We start from the raw sequence: 13,328 nt of genomic DNA on the forward strand, positions 1-13,328 counted from the left end.
GGAAAACATCAATCTGAACCTGTCGTTCCACAGTCTTACCTTAGCCTTATTCTATTCTATTCTATGCTATTCTATTCTATGCTATTCTCTCTGCTGTTTTTATTGCTGTTGGTTCCCAAAACCTGAACATTTGATGTATATGATATTAGGGTATGGGATTTTGATGCGCTGACAGACAATTACATCTTTTTATGTCATTTTTTTGAATTACATATAGCATTATTATTATTATTATTATTATTATTATACAAAAAAAACAAAAGTATATTAGAAAATGCTTCACGAGACAATACAATCTAATAAAAAATATTAAAACAAAATGAAACATAATTTACAGAAAAACATATATACTATATATATACTGTATATAAATGTATATATTCTGAACTCAGTCATTAAATAATGCATACTATACTAATACTACTATACTAATAATAGTTAATTTTTTATTAATTTCTGTCATGTTACATCCTGTATCATTCCGCCTCCTCTGTCTCCATGGCAACATCATCCAGTCGCTACACGTCACGGCTGCTGTGTTTCCATTGTCCACATTAACATGCTGCTAAAAGGAGACCTGCCTTGTTGCTTGTAGTGCATACGAACTACAAAGTGAGTGATGCTTTCTTGTCCTTTTACGCGAACATTCAGCACGATTTCGTCGAGCCGAATTTGCCAGGTCACCGATTTACCAGCGTTTTATGCTGCCTGGCTGCTAATTTTAAGCTAGCAGCTAAGCTAGCCCAGCTATGCTTTGTGCGTTGCTAATAATGCTAATGCTAATGTATTTTAAGTGCTGTTTAGCACATTGGGTGGTTTGTTACTGTCAGTCTGACCGGAATGGTACCATTTAATGCTATTATCTGTTTGAAGCGGATCTAAGGGCGGTTTGAATGGCGATGCCGTAATTTGACGCCAATGGCTAACGTTAAAGCTAATGCTAGTAGCATTTAGCTACGGAGCTTTGTAGACTGGATGTGCGGGGGGTGGGCGACACACCTGCCGTGTCGGCGGGGTTGTTTGCATCAGTGTGAACACAGACGCGTGTTTGATGAAAGACTATCTGTGTGTTTAACTCCTGGCTCAAAGAGCAGAAAGCATGTTGCAGCTGTTTGCTAGCACGTTGCTAACGTTAGCAAACGCGTTTATGAAACGTCATATTTGTGGCAGTTGAGCACAAGAGTTGCATATTATTCAAGCTGTTGAGATGGATGCTATTTAAGGTTAGTGTCGCGTCCAGGTTGTCGCTGTTTAACTTGAGCATCGTGGTCTGTGGGAAGTTTTGCAAAATGTAAACAAACATCAGTCGTTGGGCCTTTCCTCTGAAGAGTCAGGGTGAACCCAATCCAAAACATGGGTGATGTCATGAGAGCTCCACTGGGTTTAGCCTGATTTAGTTAGTTACCTGGTTTAATGCCATTTTAGAGAGTTTCAAGCACATTTTGATAATCACGTGAACCACAATAACCTTGATAGATCATCACAGTATAAAAGCAAGACATGTAGGAAGCACACGTGTGAATGTGAATCACTCTCACCTGCTTTGGTGCAAATGAAAGTGACACGACTGACTCACACTGATTTTGAATCCAATGCTTTGATGATTTTGGTTTCAAATGACACGTCATTTTGTTCTCAACAATTTATACTTCATACATCAGTAAAGATGAATAATTCATCTGAATTACTGACCCCACTTTGTACCTGTTAAAAGTGGTTGCCCCTGATGGCAATGAAAGGTCAAGAAGAAGAAAATAAAAGTGGGGATTATAAATAAAGCACACTTTCCAGAGTTGTGGATGAGCCGTCAGTGAGTGAAATCCAACGTCAAACATAAATAAAGGAGTTGGGCATTTGTCACTAGATCAAGAAACAACACATTTGTCTCTACGTTTCAACAAAAATGCTTGAAAATGTCAAAACCATGAAAATGAGGAGAAAGGATGGTGATAAATAACACAATAAGTTGATTGTGGTGAATGTCGTTATTGGAATAATCTCAAAAGTCATCAGGACTGACATGAAAAAGCTGTCTAGCTTGCTATCGTGGTAGAGAAGTGAAAAATAGAGCCTGATTCTTAAAAATACAGGAATGCAAAAATACAGGTATTTATTCATCTTTTAATAATGCAGGGATGATTCACGAGCATCAGGTTTAAGATTATTTGAGTGTTTTACATTTAAATAAGATGAATACTTGTGTCTTTAACGAGATTTAAAGCGATTCCACTGCGTTTTAGTGCCATTTTAAGCATATTTTGAAGATTATCAGGATAATATTGTGAATCGTAATTATTGGAAGGTTACAATCTGCAAGTTCTCAGGCTTATATGATGAATCTGTGTCCGGTTTCACAAAGACATAATGCTGATAAAGTTTCAGAAATTGAATGAGAAAAGTTTAACTCAAAGTTTTAAATTATTTTCATCAAAACGAACACACTGACCAACCCCGGCTCTAACCTTCTGCTTATCGTCTATATCTGCACCTATCAGGGTTTTGATGAGGCACTGTACACACACCTTTATAAAGGGATGACAGAACTGATTATCATTATCCCTCCGATGCGTTGAGGCTGGATGTCCTTATAATATGTAGGAGTAATCATCTCCAGGCAACACTTTAATAACAGGTGTTATGATTTCTCTGATTGTCTGCTTCGTGTGGGACGTGGATGTATTTCTGTTTCACTAAACTGTTGCGTGGACATCACAGCCTACTCAAATGTGTTGTCTTGTCTTTTCTCTAGTGGACCGCAGTTTGAAGCGCCGGCAGGTGAAGCCCCTCGCTGCCTCTCTCTTAGATGCCTTGGATTATGACAGCTCAGATGACAGTGACTTTGAAGTGGGAGACGCCTCGGGTAAGAACAGGCTTTGTAATGTCTGGTAGCTTGATGTGCTTTTACATACTGGAACAATAAAGAAGGCATTATAAGGTTACGGTGTGTTGGATATGTATTTGTGGTGGTGCCCCCGTTAAACAAAGCAATATCTACGTGTGACCTGTATTGTTTCATATGAAACATTTTTTTAGGGCTTAAGAGTTGTAAACGTGAGATAAACTGAATTTGTGAAACAAAAATATCTATTTTTATTCATGATACTTTGTAATTTTTCCTCCTGAGGAGGAGGAGGACCATATGCCCACTTCAAATCCCCAAAACAGTATTCAGGAGGCCCTACTGTCACTGCATTGTCCATTGTTTTGATCCTGATTTGTGTTGCAGGTTCAGACGGCACCGGCAACGGCAGCGACGAGGAAGGGTCTAAAGCGAGCGCTGCAGGTTCAGGAAGTGACTCGGACAACGCCGGCTCTGCAGACGACGGTATAGATGAAGAGGAGGCCAAAGCCCTGGCCGCCGAGGACAACTTAACAGAAGATGAAGAGAAGACCAAACAACAGGCTTCCTCAGACAGCTCCACCAAAGACACCGCCGCTGTCTCACCACCTAAAGGCCGACGCAAGAGCAAGAAGACCCCCGAGCCTGAGCCGGAACCGGAGCCTCCTGCAGCCGCCGGCGCTGAACCTACCTCAACGTCGGGGTCCGGCAGCATGAACACAGAAGAGTCTCAGGCCGAGCCCAAGAAATGGAATTTCCGCAGGAACCGCCCCCTGCTGGACTTCACCACGATGGAAGAACTGAACGAGATGGACGACTACGACAGCGAGGACGATAACGACTGGAGGCCCACGGCGGGGAAGAAGAAAGGCAAAGCAGCCGCCCAAAAAGGAGGCACCGAGGAAGAGGAGGGAGGCAGTGCTAGTGACGACGATGACGACGACGATAATGATGATGACGATGATGACGATGATGACGACGACGATGACGACGATGACAACGATGATAAGGAGGATGGCGATGACAACAAAGACAGTAGCAGCGACAGCGACAAAGAATTGAAGAAGCCCAAGAAGAAGACGAAGACTAGCAACGCGTTCGACGAGGAGCTGACTAACGACAGCATGTCCCAGGGAAAGGGCAACGAGGTGAGTCGCTCCGGCTCCACATGGCCTCACACTCACAGTCCAACTGGAATTAAATGACAGCATAAGAGAGTAATTGCCTCTCTGTCTACATAAACCAATTTGTTGCATATAGTTATTAAAGTCATTTCATTTTAAATGCTTTTGGATGAGACATTAACGTCAGTACTTGCTGATATGAGTACTCCATAATACCATTACAGTTCTAACAATACCTTTTGAAATGTTTTTTTTTTTTTTTCATCAGATAATCTTCTTTTTCTGACTGGTCCAAATTAAAAAACATAACATGATGCTGTTGCTGACGTTTCCTGATACAAACAGAGCATGCTTTGCAGTTTGCTTCATTTGATAAACCTCATTAGAAGCTTCAGTTGAGTGTTAGTGTTGGTTAGATGATAGCGCTGTCTTGTTTAGGTCTTGTTAGATGAATCTCCGATGTTATTGTCTGATTTAAGTTGTCTGATAACGTTATTTATAGTAAACTTCTCATGGAAACTTTTCAGTGGGAGGACTGCTACACTATTGAGCTACTGAACATCCTAACAAATGCAGTCTTCTACCTTTTATAGGAGTTATGTAACCGCTGCAGATGAATTAGGTATTTGGCTACTTTCTTTGTGTGGCAACTCCATAATACCAAACAACAATAAGAGTCACAGAGTCGGCGTATAATCCGATGAGAGGTTTAGATGCTATCGGAGTGATGCCAGGAGAATTTCTGCCTTTGTTCTAATCCACTTAGCTCAGTGTCCATGAGCATTGTATACAGGGATTAACTAATAGTCAGTTACTGGATCTGTGGTCAGATCCGAGGGAGGGGATGTTTGATAAGTGGCTTTACTGTGTCTCTGTTTCCTGATTCCCCAGGATGCCTTGCTGGACCGCTCCCAAACCTGGAGCACTCAGCACATCCTCATCTGCTGCGTCTGTCTCGGGGACAACAGCGAAGATGCAGACGAGATCATCCAGTGTGACAACTGTGGGGTGACGGTGCACGAAGGTAGGCGGTGTCCTTCGTCTCTTTCTCCTGACTGTATCTCCGGTTCCGTTAAAACAGTTAGCTTACACTCCCAACGAAGAATCACAGACAGCTACAATGTTGATTCACGTAAGGTTTTGTTGCTTACTAGTACTTCAGCATCCGGAGGACACAAGTCCTGGTCTCGGTAAAACCAGTGAGTGTAAAATAAACGTATAATCAAAGGAAAATCCAACACTAATCAATGAGCTCTGAAGCCAAACTCAATAACCGTTAATTAAGAATTTACAGGAGCAACAATCAAACGTCTATAATTCATTACAAAATGACACACAGATGTAATTGATACAGATGGATCAGTAATCAGTAACTATAGCTGCATCGTTACCTTGGATACTGTCACATGGTAAATATCAAATAATGGCTATCAAATACATGTAAAGTTACAAACAAGGTTTTTCTAGTTGACATTGTAGCGGGTTTTTTTGTGTGTGATGTAAAATGCAAAAGGTTTATGTTCCACATGTCGATACGTGGAGCCTGAAATCAGCCGGGCAGCAGCCCAGGTATTTGTCACAACTATTTAAAAAGAGGAAGCCAGATCAATGACTCTGTGAGTCATCTCCTTTGGATTGGAGCTGTCCCAGAAATCCATAGTTGTGGCTGACCATGCGAGCCACCACGAATTCTCAATCACTTTCTTTTTCTTTTAATTTCCCCTTATTGTACAGATTTAAAAGCACCAGACAAAGAGAGACGTGGAGGAGCTGCTTCTTTTAATTTGGAAAGACAATTTTAATATAGGACAATGGTTTTCCTCTTGTAGATGCCATGGAGTGAAAATATTATTATTTTTTAGTTCAAGAATATTATTCAGAATGGATGAAATTATTTAAATTATGGATTAGTTTTGTAATCATTTTGGCATGCATTGTTAAATATGTGCACAAAACAACAGAGGATGTGATATAAAAGGGTTAAAATAATTAAATAATACTATTTTTTTCAAATATGTTTGACATAAAAAAAAAAAAAGGTAATTCATGGCAAATAGAACACTGGAAGCCACAGTTGAATTGGCTTTAATTGTTGTGATCTCAACATGGTGACTTCCTCGAGGGGCTGCTAACGTAACACTGTAATACTGACAGCTCACACAGACATTCACTTGTTTACATGTGGCCCATGTTCATACGCCTGTAATCTCTTCACACATAATACACACAACATCACACACACACTCCCAGGTAAATCTGCAGCCACACACTCCACCGTCACCGTGGTGGTCTGAGCGGATCGGGATTTATCCTTCAACTCCTTCGAGGGGCAAGCAGGACTCACACACTCTATTATGTCATGTGAGCGCGTACACACACACACACACACACACACACTGTTGGGTGGGAACCGTCCTAATCACTAATTCTCCAAAGGCAGACACGAGATATTAGGAGCAGGTCTTAACTTTATCTTGTTCGTTGGGTCGGTTGATATTTTCTTCCTCTGAGACACGTTTAATCTCCCTGAAAAGACACAGAAGGGAGACTAAGTGGTTTGCAGTGGAGGCTTGAGAGAGACGAGGCAGTGGCAGCACTTGCTGCCACTTGCTATCTTCCTCTCCAGCGACAGGAATGGTCTGGGGCAGTAAAATATAGAACGGCATTATCGCAGTAGGTTTGAGTCCCTGTGTACTTTGCTCCAAGTGGATACATCTGTTGCTGCTATTTAATTCAGTCCCTCTGCATAACGTATTATTTTATTCTTCAGATTTACAGCACGGAACTAATCTCCCAGGATTTATGTCCACAATCCTTTGTTTAGACATGTCCAGTGTTTAATGGCTGGATTAAGAAGAAAACAATATTCTGTTAAAAATAAGTCTCAGCCATCAGGTCAACGTGCAGGAATAGATCGCAGAATCACCAGCAGAGTGTGATGGATGCGTTCGTGTTCGTGACCTGCGAGCTGTGATGTCACGGCAGAGAGCTCCGGGTTCGGGACGCCACAGTGAGGAGAACATTTTACAAGGAAAGATTTCTCTTCATCAGCGCTGAAGCTCCATATCTTACTTTTTTCTTTAAAGTCGGATGACTGTGTCTCCTCCATAGATATCCACTGGTTCCAGTGGTCATTTGCACAAAACAAAATAGTGTTTGTATTAGTTGCACGGCTCATTTTCTATAACCGGCGAGATTAAAGACCAATTTCAAAGACTCCTTAAATTGAAGCAGAAATGCGACCTTCTTTTCCCGATTCAGAGGATCCATCTGACGGATCCTTCACGGCCCAACTCTTCCCAAGATTCATGGCGTGCCGGCGACGATTTTAATCAACACGGCGTCTGCAAGCGGATCAGCAAGAGAATAAACTCTCTCAGCCTGAAATCAATATCATGCAGCATATCCTCCATCAGAATATACAAATATTAAAATATGATCTCGGGCTCAATTTTCATCATATCACCTAAGTTACCGCTTCTGGGCTCCTTCAGTTGGTTGCTAGGCAACGGGAGCGGCAAAGGTGATGCAAACAAGAAATCCTGTGTAGACCAGAGCGTCTCATTTTGGAGGCTCGGCTCAGCCTTTGCGGTCTGCGAATGCCGACGTAGACCACGAAGGACATCTCTGAGCTGGGACATTCTGTAGACTAGATGATGAAATAATTGAGGAAAATAATCCCGCCTTACCTTAAAGTATCAGTATATTGACAGCTTCCTTGGTTTGTGTGAGTTCTTGCTCAAAAGGTGTGCTCGTAACATGCCGCCTCATTTTGAGAGATCACAAAGCACCTCGCCCAAGGTGACCACAAGGTCACACGAGGAAGGACTTTGAGGCCGAGATGAGAGATGAGCTGTCAGCGTGTGCAGCTCGCACCTTCAGTCTTGCCCTTTGTTCTGGCGCCGCGCCGCCGTCCGGACGCCATCGCTCCCCCTCCGACGGGAAGAGAGGCTGACATGAAAGGTCTGTGCTCAGGACCCGGGTGAGAGATCAAACGCTGGAAGGAGCAGGAGTTCACAAAGCAAGCATCTTAAGGCTGAGTCCTGTTCTCACCAGCCTGCCTTTTGATTATCACCGTCATACAGGCAGACATTACCATGCCAAGATCTCCCTCTGCTTTTATTTGCCTTTTGACTGTAAATGCCAAACAAGGCCGATTCGTTGTGTGCTCAGCTACGGCTCTTCTTTTTATTCACCCGTCTGCATCCAGGTCCCTTATTTTACATTAAAGGGCAACACGGCCCTCTTATCAACGATGGGTTATTAGGTGCTAATAAAACCACCATCAAGCTGTCACCCTTTTCTGGTCCAGTCATGTGGAATTTAATATGCAAATGTGAGTTCAACGCACTTTTTTGGGGAATCTTTCTGAATTTTGATATAAGTAATGTAGTATATCAACCATATCATACAAATAGGAATTGGTTTGAAAGATTTTAAGGAAAATCTCTCATTATATTGAAATCCAAGTCGTGATGCATCGAGAATGGTTTAATAATATGACTGACGACGGTCAGGTCGAGATGTAAAGATGGCTGCTTCCTCATCCCTCCATTACTCAACGTCTTCATACTCATTCTCACTGCTAGACTCACCAGTTGCTCGGCTTTTGTCGTAAACGACGAAAGTAAACGTTTTTTTCTATTAAATCTCAATACAGTGAAAAGTACCGCTCTTGGTTCAGTCAAATCTACCTTGCCCCTTCTTTTTTTTTTTTTCTATTTCCTGCCATGCTCGTCATTTCTGACAAGGATAATCTTTCCTTCAGGGATTATGAAGATATCCAGTAGTCATCACTTTTTGTCAGCTTAGCTCATATTAGCCAGCAACCCGTGGCTTAACGGTCTGAGCTTTGTATCTCAGTTCAAAAGGAACACCGAAGATTTGTGCCACGGTTCAGCCATAAGTCGGTTAAACCAGCATGGTGGTCGTTCCCAACCCCCAGCTCCACGGTTCAAAGCCCAATCAGTGGAGATGAAGCGCCTAACTGGTATTCCAGTAACACCTTTTCTTGAAGGAAATAAATGTTGAGTGGAGCCTCGCAGGACTTAGCCTTCTGTCCTTGCCACATGCTGTGGAGGAAAATGGAGGGAGAAAAATAGGTTGTAGTTATCCTGGGTGGTTAGATTCAAAGCAATGCCTCCCTTTTTGAAGGTCAGGACAGTTTCCAGCTGGGACTTAATTGCCCCAGTGGAACAATCAGAAGCTTGAGTTGACAAAACCAGTGGCCTGTAGAAACTTAAGATATAACCCCCTCCCAACCGGAGAGCCCAGTTCAAATTATTCAGTCTGGCAACCAGAAAAGGACATGCACCCGGCAAACAAAGTGTAGAGCTGAATAAACGGCTCCATCTGCCCCGGCGTTTGCTTTCGCCGGGCGCCCGACTCCCCTCCGCGTGGCACACGGTGACGGAGCACGCACAACATTGAGCTTTTTGATTTGTGAGTCTTTCCCATTGCTCAAAAAGCCCGAAGGCTGGTTGACTGAATTAGGAGTTAGAGTGTTATCTCCCCAGCGGAGGCAGAGGACTGATTGCTGCCCTCATTGGTAGTGAGGAGCACGTCTGCCTGGTGTAATAGCTGCCATAGAAACCACATCAGCCAAGTAATTGTTTAGGCAACCTCAGAAAATTAAGAGGACAACATTAAAATGCTTTCGCTTGGCTTCTTCGTGCTTCTCTCGGGCTACGTTTTTTATCAAATGTTCAATTTGTGGCGCCGCGGTGTCACAGCGGATTGACAGCTTTGGACCTCAGCAAAACCAGCTCAATTTTTCTTCACTTTTTATCTTCTACTTGGTTCTCAGAGAGTTAGAATAGCAAACCACACAAACCACAGGGTCACATGTGCTATGCAGTGCAGTCAGACGTACAGACAACGCTGTGTCCAGTAGGAACCATATAAGATCTTATTATATAAGGACCAAAGAGGTCAAACACAGAAGACATTATGAGTTGGAATATTGAGCCTTTAATTACTGCAAATTGCATTTAAATGGCAACCTTACATTCTTTTTATTATTAACCATTTCTGAAAGTACGATGACAAAGTGTTTTTGAGACGCCCCAATCAGACACACACACTATGTATGTGTCTATATATATATATATATAATGTGTGTACAGTATATAAGGTTTAATGGTTCTTAGCTCGTTGGCCTGTATTTCCTCCTCTCAGAGGGTAGTGATGTCCACACCACTGCTCTTTATGGGAGGTACTGTCATGGCCACTGACGTTGCCTTTTAATGAGCAATTTAATTGATATTGTCGCCCCGGCGGTCCCTCTCTGCGTCTCCAGGATGTTACGGCGTGGACGGCGAGAGCGACTCCATCATGAGCTCCGCCTCGGAGAATTCCACGGAGCCGTGGTTCTGCGACGCCTGTAAGAACGGCGTGACTCCCAGCTGTGAGCTGTGTCCCAACCAGGACGGCATCTTCAAAGAGACGGACGCCGGGAGGTGGGATACACTCACACACTGACCCCCGAGGTCACTCGCCATTTACGAGAGGCGGCGGCGGCGGGTGGAACATCTTCCAGAAACAAATAATGCCCGAGCCGGGTTGAAATGCTGAAGGCGATATATGGTACAATCTAAATTGTACATACAGTATATTCAGCAGAGGAGAGAAAGGGAAGTTGGATTAAGGAGGCGAGAGAGAGAGAGAGAACTGGCAGAAGAGGATGGAGGGAGGAGAAGAGATAGAGGAAGAAAAGGAGTGAGAGAAAAGAGTGTGTTATGTGAAGCGTGGAGACTTCAGCCACGTTATCGCTGATAGTGCTCCTCAGCCAGGCTGCACCCGAATTTACTACTTCACTAGAGCATGAAAAACACAGCAAATTAAACTGTGAAGCGGTTGCTTGCTAGAGATGGATATCTTTATATTGGACTTCGGATTCTCTTCCCTAAAGTCCGCATTTGAAATTGTGTCACACCAAACCACAGCTAGAGTCTGGGGCTACATAAATCTATGAATCCATTTCTTTTTGAAGTGTCTGAGCAACTCACTGCAGCCAATTTCATGATGTGAAGTTTCTTATTGTCTGCAGTAATTCACTACACCAAATGCAAAAATAAATAAAATAACCACGGTCCTAGATTTCAATCACATTAATGAGATTGCTTGAAATCAGTGACCGGAAATCAATACATTTTAAATGTCACCTTTTTAAAAACGACTTTTGATGTGGAAACATTTTCAGGGCATGCTCTTACTGCTAATGTGTTTTATGTTTTTTTATCAGCCAATAAGATGTTCTTGCTCTTCCTCTTCAGATGGGTGCATGTGGTTTGTGCACTTTACGTTCCCGGAGTGGCGTTTGGAGACATCGATAAACTACGACCAGTGACGCTCACAGAGATGAACTACTCCAAATACGGGGCCAAGGCAAGTCCGCATGCTATCGGATTAGAAGTTCATGTTGATTTAGGTTTTACTCACATGTTATTTAGTGTATGAATGTACTAAATCCAAACATATTCATTATTTTCATCCCTGCTTACTTATTGTTGACTAGAAGCATGAAATATGAGAGACTTGTAGTTGAAGTAAAAACAATTGTCGGCTGAAGTCTCAGGTATGGAAGTCCATTTTTGCTATTGTGATCAAAAACAAAGGTCCTGTAAGTCATTATAATGATGAGCTTTCTAGTACTAATAGTGTCTCAAATGAATGACGTGCCATACAAGTCATTGTTTTGAGAAGGTTTCTCAATATCATGAGATACTAAGTTATTATTTCTGGAATACTAGTCATTATTTTGAGACACTAAGTAATTATTCTTCAATACTAAGTCATTATTCTGAGATACTAAATCATCATTTCGGGAATACTAGTCATTATTTCTGGAATACTAAGTCTTTATTTCTGGAATACTAGTCATTATTTTTGGAATACTAGTTATTATTTCTGGAATACTAGTCTTTATTTCTGGAATACTAGTCTTTATTTCTGGAATACTAGTCATTATTTTTGGAATACTAGTCATTATTTCTGGAATACGAAGTCTTTATTTCTGGAATACTAGTCATTATTTCTGGAATACTAGTCTTTATTTCTGGAATACTACCGTAGTCATTATTTTTGGAATACTAGTCATTATTTCTGGAATACTAGTCATTATTTCTGGAATACTAGTCTTTATTTCTGGAATACTAGTCATTATTTTTGGAATACTAGTCATTATTTCTGGAATACGAAGTCATTATTTCTGGAATACTAGTCATTATTTCTGGAATACTAGTCAGTATTTCTGGAATACTAGTCTTTATTTCTGGAATACTACCGTAGTCATTATTTTTGGAATACTAGTCATTATTTCTGGAATACTAGTCATTATTTCTGGAATACTACCGTAGTCATTATTTTTGGAATACTAGTCTTTATTTCTGGAATACTACCGTAGTCATTATTTTTGGAATACTAGTCATTATTTTTGGAATACTAGTCTTTATTTCTGGAATACTACCGTAGGCATTATTTTTGGAATACTAGTCATTATTTCCTGGAATACTAAGTCATTATTTCTGGAATACTAGTCATTATTTCTGGAATACTAAGTCATTATTTCTGGAATACTAGTCATTATTTCTGGAATACTAAGTAATTATTTCTGGAATACTAGTCATTATTTCTGGAATACTAGTCATTATTTTTGGAATACTAGTCATTATTTCTGGAATACTAAGTCATTATTTCCTGGAATACTAGTCATTATTTCTGGAATACTAAGTAATTATTTCTGGAATACTAGTCATTATTTCTGGAATACTAGTCATTATTTTTGGAATACTAGTCATTATTTCTGGAATACTAGTCATTATTTCTGGAATACTAGTCATTATTTCCTGGAATACTAAGTAATTATTTCTGGAATACTAGTCATTATTTCTGGAATACTAGTCATTATTTTTGGAATACTAGTCATTATTTCTGGAATACTAAGTCATTATTTCCTGGAATACTAGTCATTATTTCTGGAATACTAAGTAATTATTTCTGGAATACTAGTCATTATTTCTGGAATACTAGTCATTATTTTTGGAATACTAGTCATTATTTTTGGAATACTAGTCATTATTTCTGGAATACTAGTCATTATTTCCTGGAATACTAAGTCATTATTTCTGGAATACTAGTCATTATTTCTGGAATACTAGTCATTATTTCTGGAATACAAAGTCATTATTTTGATACACTAATTCATTACTTCTGGAATACTAGTCATTATTTCTGGAATACTAGTCTTTATTTCTGGAATACTAAGTAATCATTTTGAGATACTAAGTCATTATTTCTGGAACACTAAGTCATTATTTTGAGATACTAAGTCATTATTTCTGGAACACTAAGTCATTATTTTGAGA

The 13,328-nt window shown here is 40.8% G+C and overlaps 1 protein-coding gene across 3 annotated transcripts in view; it reads left to right on the top strand.

Moving 5' to 3' along the window:
- Positions 1-500: 500 nt before the first annotated feature.
- phf14 (PHD finger protein 14) overlaps positions 501-13,328 on the top strand; it is a 56,443-nt gene continuing 43,615 nt past the window's right edge. For all 3 annotated transcript variants that reach the window (XM_084032430.1, XM_084032431.1, XM_084032432.1), the window contains exons 1-6: positions 501-612; positions 2,750-2,860; positions 3,227-3,987; positions 4,855-4,987; positions 10,262-10,421; positions 11,238-11,349. In XM_084032430.1, coding sequence (XP_083888556.1) covers position 612; positions 2,750-2,860; positions 3,227-3,987; positions 4,855-4,987; positions 10,262-10,421; positions 11,238-11,349 — 1,278 coding nt within the window. In that variant the 5' untranslated portion in view covers positions 501-611. The remainder of the gene's footprint in view (positions 613-2,749; positions 2,861-3,226; positions 3,988-4,854; positions 4,988-10,261; positions 10,422-11,237; positions 11,350-13,328) is intronic.

Source organism: Eutrigla gurnardus (genome assembly GCF_963514095.1).
Source record: "Eutrigla gurnardus genome assembly, chromosome: 17".
NCBI lineage: Eukaryota > Metazoa > Chordata > Actinopteri > Perciformes > Triglidae > Eutrigla > Eutrigla gurnardus.